The sequence below is a fragment of the Amia ocellicauda genome, chromosome 1 (genome assembly GCF_036373705.1).
Source record: "Amia ocellicauda isolate fAmiCal2 chromosome 1, fAmiCal2.hap1, whole genome shotgun sequence".
NCBI classification, from domain to species: domain Eukaryota; kingdom Metazoa; phylum Chordata; class Actinopteri; order Amiiformes; family Amiidae; genus Amia; species Amia ocellicauda.
This window is the reverse complement of record NC_089850.1, coordinates 48,676,829-48,697,512: the sequence shown is the minus strand read 5'-3', so window position 1 is coordinate 48,697,512 and position 20,684 is coordinate 48,676,829. Positions and strand designations below refer to the sequence as shown.

General features: G+C 42.5%; 2 protein-coding genes and 1 long non-coding RNA gene across 3 annotated transcripts; all 3 read left to right on the top strand.

Moving 5' to 3' along the window:
* Positions 1 to 1,047: 1,047 nt before the first annotated feature.
* LOC136752220 (thy-1 membrane glycoprotein) lies at positions 1,048 to 9,283 on the top strand. Its single transcript, XM_066707683.1, has 4 exons — positions 1,048 to 1,156; positions 6,672 to 6,733; positions 7,003 to 7,326; positions 7,750 to 9,283. Exons 2-4 carry the CDS (start codon positions 6,697 to 6,699, stop codon positions 7,860 to 7,862), a joined length of 474 nt encoding a protein of 157 aa, XP_066563780.1. The 5' UTR covers positions 1,048 to 1,156; positions 6,672 to 6,696; the 3' UTR covers positions 7,863 to 9,283.
* A 2,764-nt stretch (positions 9,284 to 12,047) lies between these two features.
* Positions 12,048 to 14,548, top strand: LOC136752193 (uncharacterized). Its single transcript, XM_066707682.1, has 2 exons — positions 12,048 to 12,848; positions 13,281 to 14,548. The coding sequence occupies exon 2, from the start codon at positions 13,286 to 13,288 to the stop codon at positions 13,928 to 13,930; it is 645 nt and encodes a 214-aa protein (XP_066563779.1). The 5' UTR covers positions 12,048 to 12,848; positions 13,281 to 13,285; the 3' UTR covers positions 13,931 to 14,548.
* A 2,580-nt stretch (positions 14,549 to 17,128) lies between these two features.
* On the top strand, positions 17,129 to 20,535 carry LOC136752209 (uncharacterized). The gene is made up of 2 exons (XR_010817301.1): positions 17,129 to 17,238; positions 19,417 to 20,535. It is a non-coding gene; the product is annotated as an uncharacterized LOC136752209 (long non-coding RNA).
* The last annotated feature ends 149 nt before the right edge of the window (positions 20,536 to 20,684 follow it).

The following is a 20,684-nucleotide window of genomic DNA, read 5'->3' as shown; positions in this document are numbered from 1 at the left end:
TGCTAGGGGCGCTGTCCATCCATAGGGGCACCCACAGGGCTGGCCCTCCCATTAGGCAAGATTTGGAACCGCCGACAAAGCACCCCCCCTCCCCCCTCTGAGCAGGGCTGGCCCTGACTTCCTCCTTTATTGACCTCTTGCCGTTGTAGCTCCAATAGCTGTGTTTATTTCTATGTCCCTCTTTGCTTTCCAGATCCCCTTCTTAAGATCTCAATGTTTACAACATTTTCTTTCTCTTGATATTTTTTTGCATACTTCTTGCATACTCGGCTGCAGTGGTCCCTGCAAATGGTCAGCACCGTCTAGGGGCAGATTTATTCAGAAAATTTAAATCTGTATGATTTAAGTCGGTAGGAATGTTTTATTTGATTCATTTTAAATTCAGTATGAATTTGATTGTGGTCTGTGTGTAGGTCTATGTGTGTGCATGCACATGTGTAACCTAAAGTGACATTCCCCTGGTGCTGTGTTGCGAATGATGATCACGCCAAATTTAGCGTGCAGCTAAAGTGCAGCTGGGCTGCGCAGGTGTTTGTCTGGCAAATAGACTGTATTCCCCCACTTCCCTCTCTTTGTTAGTGTCTTCTCCCTAGCTGTTTTGGCCTGGCCAGGGCATGCAGATTGTGGGTGGACGATGCAGTGTTGTTGGCCTGGAGGTTTAATGCTTTTCAAAATGCAGTCTACATGCAGACCGAGGCTGACAGGAGGTGCAGGACAGCAAAGTCAGGCTGCAGCAATTAAGGAGCAGAACAGAGGCGCTAGGCTGGGGTTGAGGAGAGCACTGATTATGTAATTTTAAATTAAAATTGTCTAAAAAGATTTTGAGGCTCTAACCCTGTGGTGGGTGGAGGGGGGATAAATCAGTCTGGGGAGGTCCTGCTCTCTGTGTACTGTAGCTCCCATGCAGCCCCTGTCAAGTCTGGCTCACAGAGCTGCTTTTAGATTGCTGGCTCTGAGTCACTGCAGAGGAAGCAAGCTGCTACAGACACTGCAGCACTTTTTCTTTTTTTTTCTGTGAGGGGGGTGGTACCTTCTTCAGGAGTTCTACTGCAGCAATAAAAGTGCCTGACCAATTCAACACTGTGTCAGAGCCTCAGACACACGCAGGAGGAGAGACGGAGAGCACACCTGCATACTGGGACTGGCACTGGGAGAGGTAAGAGATCTCGGGCTAGAGACAGACAGACCCACAGCTGTGGTGGGATGCAGTGCTGAGGGATTGAATGTTGACTTTGGCTGCGTGGCATTTTTGATGAAGTTCAGTGTTATTGCAGTATATCGAGGGATATATTACTGAAAATGTTTATGTTAACAACATGCTCAAATGTAATACTTTCCTATACAGAAATTATTATTATTATTATTCATAATATATCTCAGGGGTTGAGAGAGTCTCAGGTACCTCCCATACCCTCCATCCACTGATAATAAATTAAGAGAGGGAGAGAAAGAAAGTTGTACTGCAGCTGATCGGGTTTGCAAGCCAGCCATCGAGAAGAATCGCAGTAGCTCTGTGGTGAGGTCTCCAGCATTTTACTGCAGAGCCCCTGCTGGAGGACGTGTGTGTGTGGGGGAGGGGACAGGGGGGAAGGGTGTGGTGCTGCAGGACAGTCAGTTTTCAGACTGCTGTGTATAGAGCTGGGAAGGCAGGACAGGGACCAGGGCAGTGTGGGGCCCCTTGCACTTGTCTGTAGCCTGTGTGTGGTTTGCACAGCCTCTGTGTCTGGGTGTGGAGAGGGGGCAGATTGCACTGGACTTTTTCTATTTTGGCAGTAAAAGAAAAAACAGAAAAACACACACCCAGCATGGTTGTCATCTGGAAATCACACTGGGGTGGGGTAGTTGGCATAGGAACCGAGCGATGTTACGATGCTTCGAAAAAAGTACAATAAAAATGTGTCGATGTCCTGCCTGTGCCGCTGCGTCTTCTCTCCCAGTCGATTCTGCGATGTAATGTGATAGTGATGTGAGAGTGCGAGTGCTGCAGAGAGCAGGAGACAGGTGGCATCATGTCCTGATGCAGAGCGGTCAGCTGAGTGGCAGAAAGCTGCACAAGAGGGGACCTGCTGCCTTCTGCAACACAGCAGCCTGTCTAAAAGTGTGTGTGTGTGTGTGTGTGTGTGTGTATAAAGCAGTGGGATATGCCCTATATAGGGAAGATTCAAGTAGGAAGTTGCATGGATTTGATTTAAGGACTTTTCATCAGCTATTAGAGGATGTTATGTTGAATAGCTTATTTATACAGGCCAAAATTAACACTGAATCATAACATGTGGTGGTAATCAAGGGGTTGGACTCTTGAAAGGAAGGCTGACATGATTACAATCCTGTGGATCCTTGTGTAAACATGTAAGCCTGGACATAAGTTAAAAATACCAAAAATATGTGAAGGTTACATTGTCTGTAAGAAATTGCTCATTTTGTGTCAGACAAAGCTGTTTTTCAATGTGGGTGTGTCAGTATGAAAACAAGAAAATGGAAATGAATCCGGTTGCGCATGAAACAGCCATTCAACATGCTACAGATGATAGAAAATGTCTGACTGATTGATGAGAATTTGCTGAGTGAGGAAGTGAGGACCCCTCACCTTGTGTCTCTTCTCTGGTTGAACAGCAGCTTCTTGTTTGAGGTCAATGCCCATCATTCTCAAGGAGGCTTCATAGTCCCCTTCCTCTCCACCCTGGGTTCGTTGCCCCTTTCAGAGTTCACAGAGCAGGGTGGAGAATTCCCAATGAATGCCTTCCTGAAGGATTACTGAACTCTTAACGGATCAATTGCGTTGTGAGCCATGAGAGCACCGCAACCCAGAGCTCTTCACAGATGCCCTGACGCAGGGTCACCTACAGCCGTCGTCGGTCAATGAGCTGTGCTGGTGTCCAGGCGGGAGTGACAGGAGATCACCCTCCGCCCCTGCAGCTGAGCCCTACTCTAACCTCCCTGAACAGGACCATTAAATATGAAGCCTCCTCATGCCACTGGCATCTCTCTGAATACTATAACAATACAGCCTCTTGCCTGTGTTTAACCAGCTCAGTGCTGCATCTTCCGGGGCGAGGCAAGTGTTTCTTCCAGCTGTCACAGTGCTCAAAGTGTTGAAAATGTGGTAGATTAATGGTGACCCACCACTAACTGTATTCATGTTAAGGATCTAACAGTTGCTGTGTAAAGGGGCTTTCTTTCTATATATATATTGATCTATACATCTACAAAAACCTATATAGTAGTGATGACAGCAGTAAAGAAGAAGGCTGAGGGGGATGATGGTAATCATCTTCATCATCAGCCTATATAGATCCACTGCTGGATGAAGGCCTCCACAAATGTTTCCACTTGCTTCGATCTACAGCTGCTCTTTTCCATGTCACACCTACAAAGTTTATTACTTATTACATCTCTTATGTGGACATCTTCTAGGTCTTTTCTCATGTCTTGGGATCCATTCAATAGCTACCATTGTACATATTTGATCTGTTCTTCTTGCAATGTATGCAGCCAATTACCATTATATATATACACTCACCTAAAGGATTATTAGGAACACCATACTAATACTGTGTTTGACCCCCTTTCGCCTTCAGAACTGCCTTAATTCTACATGGCATTGATTCAACAAGGTGCTGAAAGCATTCTTTAGAAATGTTGGCCCATATTGATAGGATAGCATCTTGCAGTTGATGGAGATTTGTGGGATGCACATCCAGGGCACGAAGCTCCCGTTCCACCACATCCCAAAGATGCTCTATTGGGTTGAGATCTGGTGACTGTGGGGGCCAGTTTAGTACAGTGAACTCATTGTCATGTTCAAGAAACCAATTTGAAATGATTCGACCTTTGTGACATGGTGCATTATCCTGCTGGAAGAAGCCATCAGAGGATGGGTACATGGTGGTCATAAAGGGATGGACATGGTCAGAAACAATGCTCAGGTAGGCCGTGGCATTTAAACGATGCCCAGTTGGCACTAAGGGGCCTAAAGTGTGCCAAGAAAACATCCCCTACCACCACCACCAGCCTGCACAGTGGTAACAAGGCATGATGGATCCATGTTCTCATTCTGTTTACGCCAAATTCTGACTCTACCATCTGAATGACTCAACAGAAATCGAGACTCATCAGACCAGGCAACATTTTTCCAGTCTTCAACTGTCCAATTTTGGTGAGCTTGTGCAAATTGTAGCCTCTTTTTCCTATTTGTAGTGGAGATGAGTGGTACCCGGTGGGGTCTTCTGCTGTTGTAGCCCATCCGCCTCAAGGTTGTACGTGTTGTGGCTTCACAAATGCTTTGCTGCATACCTCGGTTGTAACGAGTGGTTATTTCAGTCAAAGTTGCTCTTCTATCAGCTTGAATCAGTCGGCCCATTCTCCTCTGACCTCTAGCACCAACAAGGCATTTTCGCCCACAGGACTGCCGCATACTGGATGTTTTTCCCTTTTCACACCATTCTTTGAAAACCCTAGAAATGGTTGTGCGTGAAAATCCCAGTAACTGAGCAGATTGTGAAATACTCAGACCGGCCCGTCTGGCACCAACAACCATGCCACGCTCAAAATTGCTTAAATCACCTTTCTTTCCCATTCAGACATTCAGTTTGGAGTTCAGGAGATTGTCTTGACCAGGACCACACCCCTAAATGCATTGAAGCAACTGCCATGTGATTGGTTGGTTAGATAATTGCATTAATGAGAAATTGAACAGGTGTTCCTAATAATCCTTTAGGTGAGTGTACACACACACACACTACTGTGCAAAAGTTTTAGGCATTTTTTGTAAAGTAAGAATGCTTTCAAAAATTGACATGTTAACAGATGATCAATTAACAAAATGCAAAGTGAGTGAACAGAAGAAAAATCTACATCAAATCAATATTTGGTGTGACCACCCTTTGCCTTGAAAACAGCATCAATTCTTCTAGGTACACTTGAACGTTTTTGAAGGAACTCGGCAGGTAGGTTGGCCCAAACATCTTGGAGAACTAACCACAGTTCTTCTGTGGATTTAGGCAGCCTCAGTTGCTTCTCTCTCTTCATATAATCCCAGACAGACTCGGTGATGTTGAGATCAGGGCTCTGTGGGGCCATACCATCACTTCCAGGAATCATTGTTCTTCTTTACACTGAAGATAGTTCTTAATGACTTTTGCTGTATGTTTGGGGTCGTTGTCACGCTGCAGAATAAATGTGTGGCCAATCAGATGCCTCCCTGATGGTATTGCATGATGGATAAGTATCTGCCTGTACTTCTCAGCAGTGAGGAGACCATTCATTCTGACCAAATCACCAACTCCATTTGCAGAAATGCAGCCTCAAACTTTGCAAGGAACCTCCACCATGCTTCACTGTTGCCTGTAGACACTCATTCATGTATCGCTCTCCAGCCCTTTGGCAAACAAACTGCCTTCTGCTACAGCCAAATATTTCAAATTTTGACTCATTAGTCCAGAGCACCTGCTGCCATTTTTCTGCACCCCAGTTCCTGTGTTCTCGTGCATAGTTGTTGCTTGGCCTTGTTGCCACGTCGGAGGTATGGCTTTTTGGCCGCAAGTCTTCCATGAAGGCCACTTCTGACCAGACTTCTCTGGACAGTAGATGTGTGTACCAGGGTCCCACTGTTTTCTGCCAATTCTGAGCTGATGGCACTGCTGGACATCTTCCGATTGCGAAGGGAAGTAAGCATGATGTGTCTTTCATCTGCTGCAGTTTCCTTGGCCGACCACTGCGTCTACGGTCCTCAACGTTGCCCATTTCTTTGTGCTTCTTCAAAAGAGCTTGGACAGCACATCTGGAAACCCCTGTCTGCCTTGAAATGTCTGCCTGGGAGAGACCTTGCTGATGCATTATAACTACCTTGTGTCTTGTTGCTGTGCTCAGTCTTGCCATGGTGTATGACTTTTGACAGTAAACTGTCTTCAGCAACCTCACCTTGTTAGCTGAGTTTGGCTGTTCCTCACCCAGTTTTATTCCTCCTACACAGCTGTTTCTGTTTCAGTTAATGATTGTGTTGCAACCTACATATTGAATTGATGATCATTAGCACATGTTTGGTATAATTGTTTAATCATACACCTGACTATATGCCTACAAAATCCCTGACTTGCAAGTGTACCTAGAAGAATTGATGCTGTAAGGCAAAGGGTGGTCACACCAAATATGGATTTGATTTAGATTTTTCTTCTGTTCACTCACTTTGCATTTTGTTAATTGATCATCTGTTAACATGTCAATTTTTGAAAGCATTCTTACTTTACAAAAAATGTTCACACCTGCCTAAACCTTTTGTATATATATATATATATATATAAATACACATACACACATACAGAAATGTGTTTTCAATTTTGACCTAACTTTGTTTATACTGAGAAGTCCTGCTTCTGACAATAAATGTAACTGCAATAGGGTGCATGTTTGTAATTTGCTCTTCATGGGTAGGTCTAGTGTCTTAAATTTTGTACATAGTTGAACGGCAAAAGTGCAGACTGCATACAGCAATGTCTATAAGCCCATTGGGAGCTACTGTCTTTTTCAGATAACCAGGATAGCATACGCAACCAATAATTCTCTCTCTCTCTCTCTCTCTCTCTCTCTCTCTCTCTCTATATATATATATATATATATATATATATATATGTATGTATGTATATATAAATTCTTTTTTTGTATTTTTTTTACAGATAAAACAAGAAACCAAGCGGAAAGATGAACAGCTTGTTCATATTTGGTGTTTTTGCAGCAGGTAAGTGTGAGAGGTCTCTCGGAAGCATGTGTGCAGGTCCAACCACTTCACAGCTAGATCACCACTGTCTCTACATCACAAAAGTGTCATCTGCCAGGAAATATGCAGCCAAATGCATAGTCTTACTTCAATTCCCAGCTCAAGACTGCTGTTTTACTTTTATGTTTGCAGTCTTCTCTAATGAGAAACAACATTTAAAATAAAGATCCATGTGTTATTGTTTTTCTTACAGCACGTTCACCTTGTTCCCAAACATTGTCTTTCCTCAGTGTCAGTGGTTCCTGTCTTGGGCCAGAGCATCATAGTGTGCCAGCAGGAAGATAAAGCACTGAGGATAGACTGTCTTCTCCAGCCCAAGGCCCACCAGATCACCACCTATGAGTTCTCCTTGTCCAAGTCAGGCAAAGAAACCCTGATCAACAGCAATGTGACAGGCATCACCACAGACCCAAAATACAAGGATAAGTCCCGAGTCATGCCCTTAGACCCATATGGGTACCGCCTGACCATGCCAGACTTCCAGCTCAATGAGAACACCACCTTCATCTGCAAGATTGGCAGCCAACACCAGAACTCTGGCGTTATTGAGAAAGGTGAGGTTGTAGGAACAGTCCCCAGATGTCACAGAATGTTTGTCTCAAATCAGTTATTTGGCTTGTTTGGCTCGCATTATTTCTCACCCTACTACTACTACTACTACTACTACTACTACTACTACTACTACTACTACTACTAATACAAATACTAATACTACTACTACTACTAATAATAATTTAACAGTTTATTAATTTAACCCTTCAGACTATACAGAACTGAAATAGTTTTAAAATGTATTTATGTATTCAGTTTATTTAATGTTCCATGCTTGCTCCTGTGTATCTGATAGAACAGTAATGTGATGATTTATGATGTGATCAGTTGGCGGGACAATATTTTTTATCTTATTCTTCATAAACTGATCTTCACTCTCTCGTTTCCCCTTTCTCTCTATCCCTGCTGTGTATCCTGACTTGCAGGTAAGCTGGTGACCTGCTCCGCGTTCAGTGTGTGCCTCCACAGCTGTTCCTGGCTCCTGTATGCACTGCTCTCTCTGCCCCTGATCCAAAACTGGGGCCTGTCGTCTCTCTGAAACACAAACAAACAACAAGTATTACATAAAAAAGGATGATAAAACAACAAGAATATCTCAAATAAATCCAAGTATTTAGACAAAAATTGCTTTTATGAAACCAATGAAAGGAACATGCATGACCGCATTTCCACTGTGGCTGGGCACCGCCGCCCCCCTGCCGCCCCCCGCGTTGTTTTTTTGGTTGTGTAATTATCTGCCAAGGAATGGCTCTGCTGATGTACCAGTCTGTCAAGGAGAATAGTGAGAAACAAAACTTGTGCATCAATCCATACAAATTTTTGATCTTATTTAATATACATATGCATATATGCATATACCTTTGCAGTTGTTCCTGTATGCATATTTTTTAACTTTATAGTTTAGTTTCATCTTCCCTCTTGAAGAGATGCTAGATGTTACTTTAACCAGAACACAGAGATACAAATATAGTACACTGTACTGTATACAGTAAACACAGTAAAATTACACATGCGGATCGATATAGCAGGGAGGTGAAAAGGTGCTGCTCACTCTCTATGGGACAGTGGGAACACACAGCTCAGACCCGCGTTGTGCTGCAGAAACAGTTGGCGAGAGAGGCTCTGCTGGGGCCATTGGAAGGTCATCAAGGGAGACACGCACACCCCTGTCATAATAATAAAAAGTTATAATAAAGATTACAGAAATCAATAAAAAGATTCACATATACAACTGACATCGTAGTGCTTTGGCTGAAATACATACAAGAGATCCAAGGTAACTGAACATAATGTAAAAAATATAAGCAGATGTCCAACATCTATTTAGAATTTTGCTAGACGCAAAACCGTAGTAATAACCTACAATTTACAAGAGTTATTATATTAAACTTAGGCTCTGGCAGACAGGGAGTCAAAGTCTTCTAGTTTAGTTACAGACAAGTAAAACATTTTGTAAAAGAGATGACCCACACCCTAACTTGACTTAAAGTAAGTAGAGAAAACTGTGCAGTAGGGTCAAGGTTTCAACAGCTACTATAAGCAACAGTCATTATCTGCAGCAGTGTGTCACGTGATGTGCCGAGTAGGCATTAATTTCTAGACTCTGTGCTTTGCCTTGTTTTCCTTGACAGACTATTATCTGCTTAAGCTGCACTAATTGTGGATGCTTTATTAAGGAAATTAATGCTCAGGTATATTTTTGTTTATTGACAAAACTCAGCATTATTATACTCCATGTTTTTCTTTATACAGAACTCATTACAAAAAAAAACAAAACGAAGAAATTAAATAAATAAATATAAATATATACATACATACATAATCAAACCTTAAACTACTACATCCTCTTAATTCTGTAAACCTACTTGTAATATTACTAATACTGTGACTGTGTTTGCAAAAGCTTAAAATGGAGAATCCTTTTCAAGCATATTTAATAAAGTCACTATCATCACTAAACAGGTCTGGCTCCTTGTTTTCTTGTCTTGTTTTATCTTTCTTTCTGTAATATTTTTTGCAGAACACATTCTTTCTGCTCACATGTCTGAAAAGTGGAGACCAAGTTGATATTTTCTGATAAAAACTCCAGTCAGCCCCTTTCCTCTCTCCTCCAGCACATCTTGTAGACATGAACAGAGGACAAGTTTGCAGTTTGAGTTCTCTTTAGATAAACATTTTGTTTTTATATGTTGAAAATGTAATACATTGATCCTGACATCTAAGTTTGTGACGTACATTAATGTAGGGGAGCACTTATATCAGTTATCCCCTGCCCTGCTGCTCTGTATCATTAGACAATCAGAACGATCTGTTCAGTGAAACTGTGTGTCTTTGCTTGTTTGTGATGGGCTGAAACAAGCTAGGTTGTACAGAATAGCCATGTCACCAGAAAACAACCAAGCCTCTCCCTCCTATAAATCTAGAAAAGCAAACCTTGAAGGTATGAGGTGGCACTTAGAAGAGTTAGACTGGGGCACGCTGGATACAGATGCAGTTGAAAATGATATATACTACTAGAGGTAAATTTGTATCAAAACTTAGCAAATTGAGGACCAAAAACATTAGCCAAAATGGTTTAATAGAACTATTCAAAAATACATTAAGAGAAAGAAAATATTGTATAGCGCATAGAAAAGGGATAGAGATTAAACAAAATTTAAAGAATATATAGAACTACAAAGACATTAAAAGATGGATCAGGAAAGCAAAGGGGGAAATAGAAAGAAATTGCTTTTGGAGATAAAACTAATGCAAAGATCTTTTTTTCAATACTACAACAGCAAGAGGTCAATAATGGAGGAAATTAAACAGGTAAAGACTAAAAATTGAAGTATCTTAGAAAACTAACAATATGTGGCAAATGTTCTACATGAGTATTTTACAGAGGTGTTTACAAAAGAAAAAAACAAATAACATGACACAGGTTAGCTATCAGTCCAGTCAAACCCTAAGAGAGATCAGGATATATGAGGAGGAGGTACTAAAGGGACTAGCAGAATTGAAAACAAACAAATCACCTGGGCCAGATGGTATATTTCCTACAGAACTTAAAGAAATTAGGGAAATTATTCATAGGCCGCTAACTCAAATATTCCAAATGAGACTTAGAACAGGGGATGTGCCAACTGACTGGAAGACAGCAAATGTCATACCAATCCACAAGAAAGGGGACAAAACTGAGCCAGGAAATTACAGACCAATCAGTGTCACCTGCATCACCTGTAAAATGTTGAAAACAATGATTAGACAGACAATAGAGGAGCATCTTAATGAAAACCATATTCGTGGAGATAGTCAACATGGGTTTAGACGAGGCAGATCATGTCTTACTAATTTATTAGAATTTTTTGAACATGCAACTGCAGCTGTAGATCAGGTGAAAGCATATGATATGATATACTTAGATTTCCAAAAAGCTTTTGATAAGGTTCCACACCAAAGACTGATCCTCAAACTGGAAGCTGCAGGCATTCAGGGTAATGTAAGTAGATGGATTATGAACTGGTTGATGTCTAGGAAACAGAGGGTGTCGATTAGAGGAGTTGCTTCTAACTGGAGTGAGGTTGTGAGTGGAGTTCCACAGGGATCAGTACTAGGGCCTTTGCTTTATCTAATCTATATTAATGATCTGGACTCTGGGATAGTTGGCAAACTTGTCAAATTTGCAGATGATACAAAAATTGGTGGCTCAGCAGATACAATCTCGGCAGCACAGGTTATTCAAAGGGACTTAGATAATATTCAGTTGAGGGCCGACACCTGGCAGATGAAATTCAATGTGGACAAGTGCAAGGTAATACATGTAGGTAACAAAAATGTCCACTATAATTACACTATGGGAGGAATAGAACTAGATGAAGTAACGCATGAGAAAGACCTAGGAGTCTATGTGGACTCCTCACTTTCTCCATCCAAACAATGTGGGGAAGCAATAAAAAAGGCAAACAGGATGTTAGGGTATATTGTCAAAAGTGTAGAATTGAGAACAAGGGCAGTAATGTTCAGACTGTACAATGCACTAGTTAGAGCTCATCTGGATACTGTGTGCAGTTCTGGGCTCCACAATTCAAGAAAGATATCGCTGCTCTAGAGGCAGTTCAGAGGAGAGCAACCAGACTTATTCCAGGTCTGAAGGGAATGTCCTACTGAGAGACTGAGGAACTGAACCTTTTCATCCTGGAACAGAGGAGACTACGTGGGGACTTGATTCAAGTCTTCCAAATCATGAAAGGCATCGACCACATCAAACCAGAGGAGCTTTTCCAGATCAGCAGGGACACACGTACCTGGGGACACAACTGGAAATTGGGCTTCAATGCATTCAAAACAGAAAACAGGAGACACTTTTTCACACAGAGAGTCGTCACAATCTGGAACAAACTCCCCAGCGATTTGGTTGATGCTGAAAGTTTGGGAACATTTCAAAATAGACTGGATAGGATCCTTGGATCACTCAGTTATTAATGAACACCAAACGAGCACGATGGGTCGAATGGCCTCCTCTCATTTGTAAACTTTCTTATGTTCTTATGTTCTTATGATGAACACAGTTCACACTACTCTGGCAATGACAATAAAGTGTGTAGCTGCTCAGCTGTCTGTTCATTTCTCTTGTTCTCAGTGTGACTGAAGTGTTTGACTGCAGTGGAGGCGCTGTGCAATGGTCAGCAGGGAAACACAGTGACGGGACTAATCCGAATTATGCATTGAAACGATGTGAATTGAACCGAAGCATGTTTCTGAGTCAGTTTGATGTCGAAAAACTTTGCTCAAAATCTCCATGAAATCAGGCAGATTGAGAGAAGAACTGGAGATGAGTAAGAGCTGGGGTAAGAACGGCACTTTGTACTCGTCAAAAACACGGGTATTCGCTTTGTTTTCCTGATTTCTATAAATAAACAGCAAAACTGCGGATCGCTTGACGTGTGGACATATTTCAACCTCGCCTCCAAAATATAAAAGTGCACACGACCAGGGAGCCGGGGCTTACGGTGCCGATGCTTGTGTTCAAGCTTGACCAAGTAATCTGGACCCTGACACAAAATAATTGACTACCCCTGCCCTACACCCTGCTCACACTCTGTGACGTCAGCACAGCGTCACGCAAAGTGTACACTTGTCGGAGGGTGTAGGAGCGAGTGTGCGATTCGGGACACAGCCCGGTTCTGCAGCAATACCCTACTCTTTGTGTGAGCTAATGTGGACCTGAGCGGACAGTGACTGATGTCCGCTCTCACTGTATGCGGAAGACAAATCTCATACGGAAGTATCTCAATATATGCATTTCAGTATGTCTTGTATATGACTTAGTATATAGTGTATGCATCTCTGTATAGTGTTGTACCACGGGGTGATCTATGTCCCTACGACGCCTCATAGTGCTGCACTCCCGCACAGCAACACTGAAGAAATGAAACTGAAACCAACTGCCAGACAGAAAGAAACGCAAGCAGCTGCAACAGTCACAGCAGCTGTAGGGTTCAGACTCTGTGTGGAGAGATAGGAAGACTGCAACACCGAGAAGGTAAAACTTAATTTATCTCGTATCTAGAGACTGAGTTACCAACTGAAAGGAGACTTGTTTTAAAAGGCAGACTTCAGCTCAGACAATTCACAGCCATGTGTAGTAGTGATCTACAATAGGCAACAGGAAAACCACCTGAGTAATGTAGATAAATGACGCACTAAACTTAAAGATAACAATTCAATCAGGGTTACATTTTGGTCCCGGCTAGGATAGGGTTGCTGAAGAGGTAACTGATGCGGGTTTAGATTTGTATGGGCATTGCTTGAAGTGTTAGAGTTGGAGTTCAAGCTATTCAGGCTGCCCATGTCATTGCCTGTCCCAGGTTTGGCAGCAGAGTCATGTATGACTGTACATTTCTCGCCAGGGCTTTGCAATAAATAATGGGATTGAAATTCGGATTATTTCTGTCTGCTTTCCCCCCTCCCATAGACCTGATGTCACTGAGTTTCTTTGGCTGGAAGGCCTGTCGAGAGAAGCGGAGACGGCTCAAGCCCGGCCAGGCCCCACGGGGGGGGCGTAGCTACACCATGTACCATGGCACCCACAAGAACAATGCGAAGGCCATCATCACCACAGGGTTTCACCAGTCACAAGGGGGTACGCTGGGCCCGGGGGTGTACTGCAGCCGGGACATCAAGAAGGCCTCATCCTACCCTGCCCTCTGTGGCCCCGCAGACAGAGTGGTGCTGGAGCTGCGGGTGCGAGTGGGCAAAGTGAAGCGCATTGACGGGCAGGGCCTGCAGCTCCAGACCAGCTGGCACCAGCACGGCTATGACACGGCCTGGATGCCCGCCTCTGGGGGGCGCTTTGAGGAAGACTGCGTGTGGGACCCGAAGAGACTGAGCGTGGTGGGGGTGGTGCACTGCAGCGACCCCGCTGTCCGGAGCCAGCTAGAGGGGCTTATACAGCAGCATAGCAGGGGGCAAAAGGGGGGGGGTCAGGGGCAGGGGCAGGGGCAGGGGCATTGCAGGACCTGTGGGGGGGCGGCACAGGGAGGGCACCAATTGGAAACCTGCTGGGGCTGCCGGGACACCATCTGCCCCTTCATGGGCACTCATGTTTGCAAGAGGGGCAACTGACAATGAGTCAAGAGCACCACCTCACTGCCACTACTGCCACTCTGGAGACAACCTGAGAACAATACAGGCCTGAGAGAAGAGTAGCGTAGCAGAAAAACACTTTAGTTTTACATTGGATTTGTTATATATTTGTATTTTCCTTCTTCTTTCTTCAGCCTTTTAGAATGAATAATAAATATGTAAACCCTGCATTAAACATAAGCAACCTCAGTGTGATAGCACACATTTGAATTTCCATATTATGAAAATTGTGAAAATTATTATCATTATTTGGTTGCTTTATTGTTATTTTTTAGGTTATTTTTTCATTTGTTTCTTAACACACCAAGTGCAATACAATAACTAAACAAATGAGCCACAGTATTAAGGCACCTAGAGCTGCATGCTGTATCCTGTTACTGTAGCTTTGCCCAGCGAGCCCCACATCACTGAGTTCACCAGCGTCACGCGCACTGTGTCACATCCCACATAACTTTGTGTGCATCCTATGACACCTGATTTCAATGATAAAGGTTCATACATGGTTCACATTATCTCCATGAAGATCTGTGTTTATTGCCCACAGTAACAATTTTGTATCTTCCTTTGGTTATTGAAAATATTAAATTAATGATTTAATCAGTGGTCCTGTTGTATTTCTTAATATAGCAACATTGACCAATCCCACACTGGCTTTCTCTTTTACAGTACAGCCAGCATTGCAGTTACAGCTGTTTTACAAGCACCTAATGTTAAATATACACAGCTACTATTGACTCAAACATTTTCAGACAATCAGGCAAAAACACAACACAGCTGCAAAATATATTTTTTGTTTAAAAGAAAATACAGTCTTCAATTACAGAAAAAGTACACCGATCTGTCATAACATTATGACCACTGATGGGTGAAGTGAATAACACTGATAATCTTGTTATAATGGCACCTGTCAGTGGGTGGGATATATTAGGCAGCAAGTGAACATTTTGTCCTCAAAGTTGATGTGTTAGAAGCAGGAAAAATGGGCAAGTATGAGGATCTGAGCGACTTTGACAAGGGCCAAATTGTGATGGCTAGAAGACTGGGTCAGAGCATCTCCAAACTGCAGCTCTTGTGGGGTGTTCCCGGTCTGCAGTGGTCAGTACCTATCAAAAGTGGTCCAAGGAAGGAAAAGCGGTGAACCGGCGACAGGGTCATGGGCGGCCAAGGCTCATTGATGCACGTGGGGAGCAAAGGCTGGCCTGTGTGGTCCGATCTAACAGACGAGCTACTTTAGCTCAAATTGCTGAAAAAGTTAATGCTGGTTCTGATAAAAAGGTGTCAGAACACACAGTGCATCGCAGTTTGTTGCGTATGGGGCTGCGTAGCCGCAGACCAGTCAGGGTGCCCACGCTGACCCCTGTCCAGTGCCAAAAGCACCTATAACGGGCACGTGAGCATCAGAACTAGACCACGGAGCAATGGAAGAAGGTGGCCTGGTCTGATGAATCACGAGTTCAAGGTGTTGACTTGCCCTCCAAATTCCCCAGAACTAAATCCAATGGAGCATCTGTGGGATGTGCTGACCAAACAAGTCTGATCCATGGAGGCCCCACCTCGCAACTTACAGGACTTAAAGGATCTGCTGCTAACATCTTGGTGCCAGATACCGCAGCACACCTTTAGAGGTCTAGTGGAGTCCATGCCTCGACGGGTCAGAGCTGTTTTGGCGGCAAAACGGGGACCTACACAATATTAGGCAGGTGGTCATAATGTTATGGCTGATAGGTGTATATCTTTCATGTAATTAGTATTTTTTAACAGAGGAAATAATCTGACAATGTAATGGTCATACAAGCCATAATTAAAACTGCACCCTGCAGGTCTAGGAGTGTTGACATCAATGTGATCCTCTGGGGGTCCCAGACACAGTCCTCCTCCAGCCCACTTGGCACCATCCCACAGTTAGGAGGGACCCAGGCCGTGTTCAAGCCGTAGTAATGCCAGGTCTTCTGTAATGGATGCCCTTGTCTATCAATCCTCTTCACCTTCCCAACATCGACCCTCAGCCTCAGCACAACTTGCTGGTGCTCTGGCACGTCAATAGGGTATCGCCTGACTTTCTGCAGGTCTCGTCAGGGCATGCACCCACCTTTGCTCTCCCGTCTTCCGTCCATTCGGCCCCTGGGTGGGGCACCTGGTCACTCATCCCCTACTTCGGTCGCCTCTCCTCTCTGACCTCACCTCATACACTGCCCAGCCCCATCTACTGCCCAAAGAGAGCCGCCGGCTACTGGCCCTGCAGGCACCGAAGAGAAATTGCATCTCAGAGTAGGCATCTCGGTTAACTGTAGGTGGTTCGTGGGGTGGCTGCTACCTGATGAAACCGAAGTAAATTAACAGTATCTCTGCTTGTGAACTCCTTTCGTTGTATTTGAGCATCTCTGGGAGAGATGCCTCTAAATCTGTTGCTGCTTAGTGTGAATCTTTACAGTATGGGAAAATTAGTTTTATATCTATAGATACTGTGCTTTATTAGGTCATTTACTATAATGTCTTTGTTCTTTAGGTTAGGGTATTTTAGTCTTATGCCCCCTGAATATTAAAGGTGGGTTTTAGCTGGTGTATTTATTGCCTGTTATCTTCCCTGATTGTGTGTGATTGCAATTTGTCTTGCACAGCTGTCGTGCCCTGTGCATGTATCAAACCTGCTTATATTAAATAGTTATTACTTGCCTTTTGCTGTTGTGTCTTTGGGTCTGATCGAGCCTGCCTGGGGAGAGAATTCAAAGGGGGTTACAAGTTCCTCTCTTGCTCATCAATTGAGGTGGCATAGTTGGTGACGTGTTTCACACTGAGCACCATCAGCTAGCTCCTTTCATTGTTCATAAATTACTCAGACACTGTCTGGTTTAGAACATTTCACAACTCTAGAGGACATTTTAGGATTAGCAAAACTGTATGAATCACTGGAAAGACATAGCAAATACAAAATATTGATACATGTTTAGTTCTACATTTAACTTTCCCTGACTGCTTTGATCTGTTATTGATCTCCCTGGCTGCATAATTGAGTGCATGTCTTGTTTTGCATATAAGATTGCGGATGATCTGTTGCCCTGGAGACCCGATGCACTTCTTGTCCATTGGTCCTCCTGTCCATATCCACTTGAGGAAGATGAGTGTGGTGTCCTTTAAAAAGGGGATTCCGCTTTGCACAAGCATGGGGGTGCTGTACAGGAGCAGCTGGGCTGGGAGAACGTGTTGGCTGGCTCCTCAGAGATGAACAGTTTGTCTGCTGAGTTAAAGGAGAGCGATCATTACATGAGACTGTTGCACAAGTCGGGTTGGTGAGTTACGTGGATATTATTAGTTTTGTTATCCCACCTCAGGCGCTCTTTGGTTTTAGTTTGTCTGAATTGTATTGTTTTAGCTCATGTGCACGTGCAGTCCTTGTTTTATATTACTTTTAAAATTATTAACGCTATTCTTTTTGTAATCTATTTACCCGTGTCGTATTTTAAATGACTGCTATTGTCCGAGTTGGCTTTTATCTTGCTTTGATCTATTCTTAGTTTGCCCTAGGGTTTTTTTTTTTTTTTTTTTTTTTTTTAACCTTTAATTGCTTTAATTTATTCTATTAATTTGATTTATTAAGATGTGTGCAGGATGTTAATTTAATTTTTTGGTTTGGTTGTAAATTTTAATCGCTTGATCTTTTAGATTTTTACTACTATGCTACAACTTAGTGATTGGTTTTCAGTATTAAGGGAGAGTTGTGGGAGTGTACTCGGATTTCATATGGGCATAATCTAAACTGCTGCTATGAGATATTGAGTTATAAACCATTAAATTAATAAAAAGTAACCCATTAAAATTCAAAAGCAGAACGATTTACACTTTAGTTCTGGTTCCATAAGCTCTTTAAATGCTAAACTTCCATTTCAGGAGGAACTGGGCGTCCTTCTGTGTCCTGACATTAAATGATGTGCAAAGTCCTCCTTTTATTGTAACAACTTAGTGTTGGCAGAGAAATGAAACTGAAAATGCTTTCCTTTTGTAATGATCCGGCAGGGCAGAGCAAGCAGGACGAAGACGATGATGAGATGAATGCGAGAACCCAAGTGCAGTTTATTATTCAGTGCCAACAAAACATAAAATGCAAAACAAGAGACTTGACTTGACTAGGATAACATTACACCAAACAATACTCAATCAAGGACTAGACAACCTGAGGGCTATACATACACAGACTAGAAAAACAAGGCAACAAGACCATAAAACATGAACCAATAACAAGACTAAACTGATAACAAGATAACTAGGCAATAACCATATGAACCAATGACATAGCAGAACTCCAAACAAGACTCATGAACACAAACCAATGAGGAGACGGGACTAATAAACATAGTGGAACCAAAGGGTCACATGACAGGGAACCAATAAGAACTAAACGCATGAAAACATGTCAGGAACAGGAAATCACAGTACAATAACATAACAAGGAACTTGGCTTTCATAATAAAAGACATGAACAAAAGCACATGAAAACATGACGCCTTTATCTGCCAAAGGAATTTCCTGTTTGTATGAGAGGACTCATTCTGCTGAAAAAATATTTGCTTTAACTCTGCAGAGCAGTGGGAGGCTGGGGGTCTTCAGATCGCACAGCCCTCCTGGTACATGTGTTGTGGGAGCTGTGGAGAGTCCTGACCACTGGGCAGGCTAGAGGAATGGCAGCAGAGAGGCTTTTTTATTTTTTCTCTCATACTGTCTAGACTGTGACAAAGATCAATATATTTTATGTGTAATGGGTAGAACTGTGCGTTCTGTAATAGTTTGCATTGATTTAAGCCTGATGGATGAATGGGGATTGGTGGTATTACAATTTCTCTGGCACTTTGTCTCATTTTGTAAAGAAATAAACAAACCGTGTTGCTCTAAGAGCTCTACACTCAGAACAAATGTGCTAAAAGCAATGCATGATGTGTTTAACACATTACTGAGTGTGATTAAGGACAACACATTTTGTTAGTTAACACGGGTTGTGTGTAGGAAATTTGGCACAAATGTGTGATTTCATTAACACAGTTATGGGTTAGTTTTACTCAGAAGATGTGTTGTTTTTCTGTAGGAATATTAGCACAGATGTGTTCTTTCGTGAACACTGTAATATGTTAGTTTTTCTCAACACGTTGGCCTATTAAAGCTAAATAAATATTTCTTTATCAAAGGAACCTATGTGGTATTCATGTAATGTAAACAGAGAAACCTTAATATAAATTGTTACTACTGCAAACATGTAGCAGATGCCTTTGTCTTAAGTAATTTATTCAGTTCACAACAAAATTACAATCACAAACAATTTATGAAAGACAAAATGCAATAATTTGGATTTTATTTACTCTAAATATGCTTCTCTGAAAATTGGGTATATTATGTCAAATAATGGATAGTACTATTTTTTTTGTTCTAGTTATATGCAGCATATTATGCATTAAACATCTGTCGCCACAATTCCACAGCTCCCCTCTCCAGCACTGGCTTTGCTTCTCCTTCCTTGGTCCCACTACTGGTCACAGCAACCTGTCTCATTCTGTTGACTCTCCTACTGACTGATCTCTCCCAGCTTAAATACTGAGGCAGAGAACCGGGGTGCAGGTGAAGGCAATTAGGAGAGAGCGGGCAGGTAAGTCCAGGTGAGAATGTGGGTTGATAGTGTGCACTTGGCAAAACAAACAAACTAATAAAACAAAAAATAATAAACTGATTTATACCAGTAAAGAAAAAGATAACCAAGCAGAGAAGCAAGAAAACATACTTCATAAGTGGAAAGAACAACCGTGATCAACAAAATAAGTGCACACAACAATATAATAAAGTGAAATAAATAATACAATTAACCAATTAAGTGATAATTTGCCCGTCACGCACTGCCCGTGACATGCGCTTTTGTTTTGTTTATTTCCATGGAGTCTGAAAATACAGAGAAGCTTAAGACGCCAAGCTGCTGGGTTGATTTCCTGCTGTTCTCCCTCTCTCACCCTTGGGTTTGATCTGTTGGGGAAAGATGCTGAACAGGAACAGAGTGTTATTTAACCTGGAGGCTGTGTTGCTGTGGGGTGTTTCTCCGTGCAGTTGGCAGGACGGATGGAAACTTGCAAGGAGAAACCAGGAAAAAGATTAACATTGCATTCCCCTTATGTATAACTTAAGAACGTTTCCACTCACCTGATGAGAGCTTCTGCAATAGCAACTATAAGAAGGAGGATAAAGACAGTTATTCTAGCTTACGCTGTTTGGTCACAAACAAATGTTTCTCCCCAAACAAAGCATTATTCTAGTGATTGGATGAATACTTATCGTCATTGTATCTGTTTCTTTTGCCTATGGAAGACTATTGAGATTCTTATTAGTACTTATTGAGGAAGAGTGTGGTGTATAGCCATTTGTATTATATTTTTTCACTATCATTGGTCTTCTTTGTATTTTTCATTAGGGTTTTAGTGTCTTTTATCGCCCCTTTTTATTAAAGGCGATTTTTAGTTAGGTTTTATTGATTTGTTACGTTGCACACTGTTTATGATTGCAGACTTCATGCTCTGCTTTCATTTCTGTTTATTGGAATAAATACAACTTGCTTACCTGGGTCTATTGTGTGTTCTGGGGGCCTGGTCTGAACCTGCGTGCGGGGTGTGGTTGGTGGCACGAGTTCCCTCTCTTGTTCAACAGAGGGTGGCGTGGTCGATAGTGCTCCAGCTAAATTGGCCACCCTTAGCTTTGACACTTGCAA

Excerpts from the sequence above, each read along its gene's own strand:
- LOC136752220 (XM_066707683.1), top strand. The coding sequence starts at position 6,697 with ATGAACAGCTTGTTCATATTTGGTGTTTTTGCAGCAG. Across the intron at positions 6,734-7,002 it reads ATTTGGTGTTTTTGCAGCAG|TGTCAGTGGTTCCTGTCTTG; the intron begins GTAAGTGTGAGA and ends GTCTTTCCTCAG. Across the intron at positions 7,327-7,749 it reads CTCTGGCGTTATTGAGAAAG|GTAAGCTGGTGACCTGCTCC; the intron begins GTGAGGTTGTAG and ends CCTGACTTGCAG.
- LOC136752193 (XM_066707682.1), top strand. The coding sequence starts at position 13,286 with ATGTCACTGAGTTTCTTTGGCTGGAAGGCCTGTCGAGAGAAGCGGAGA.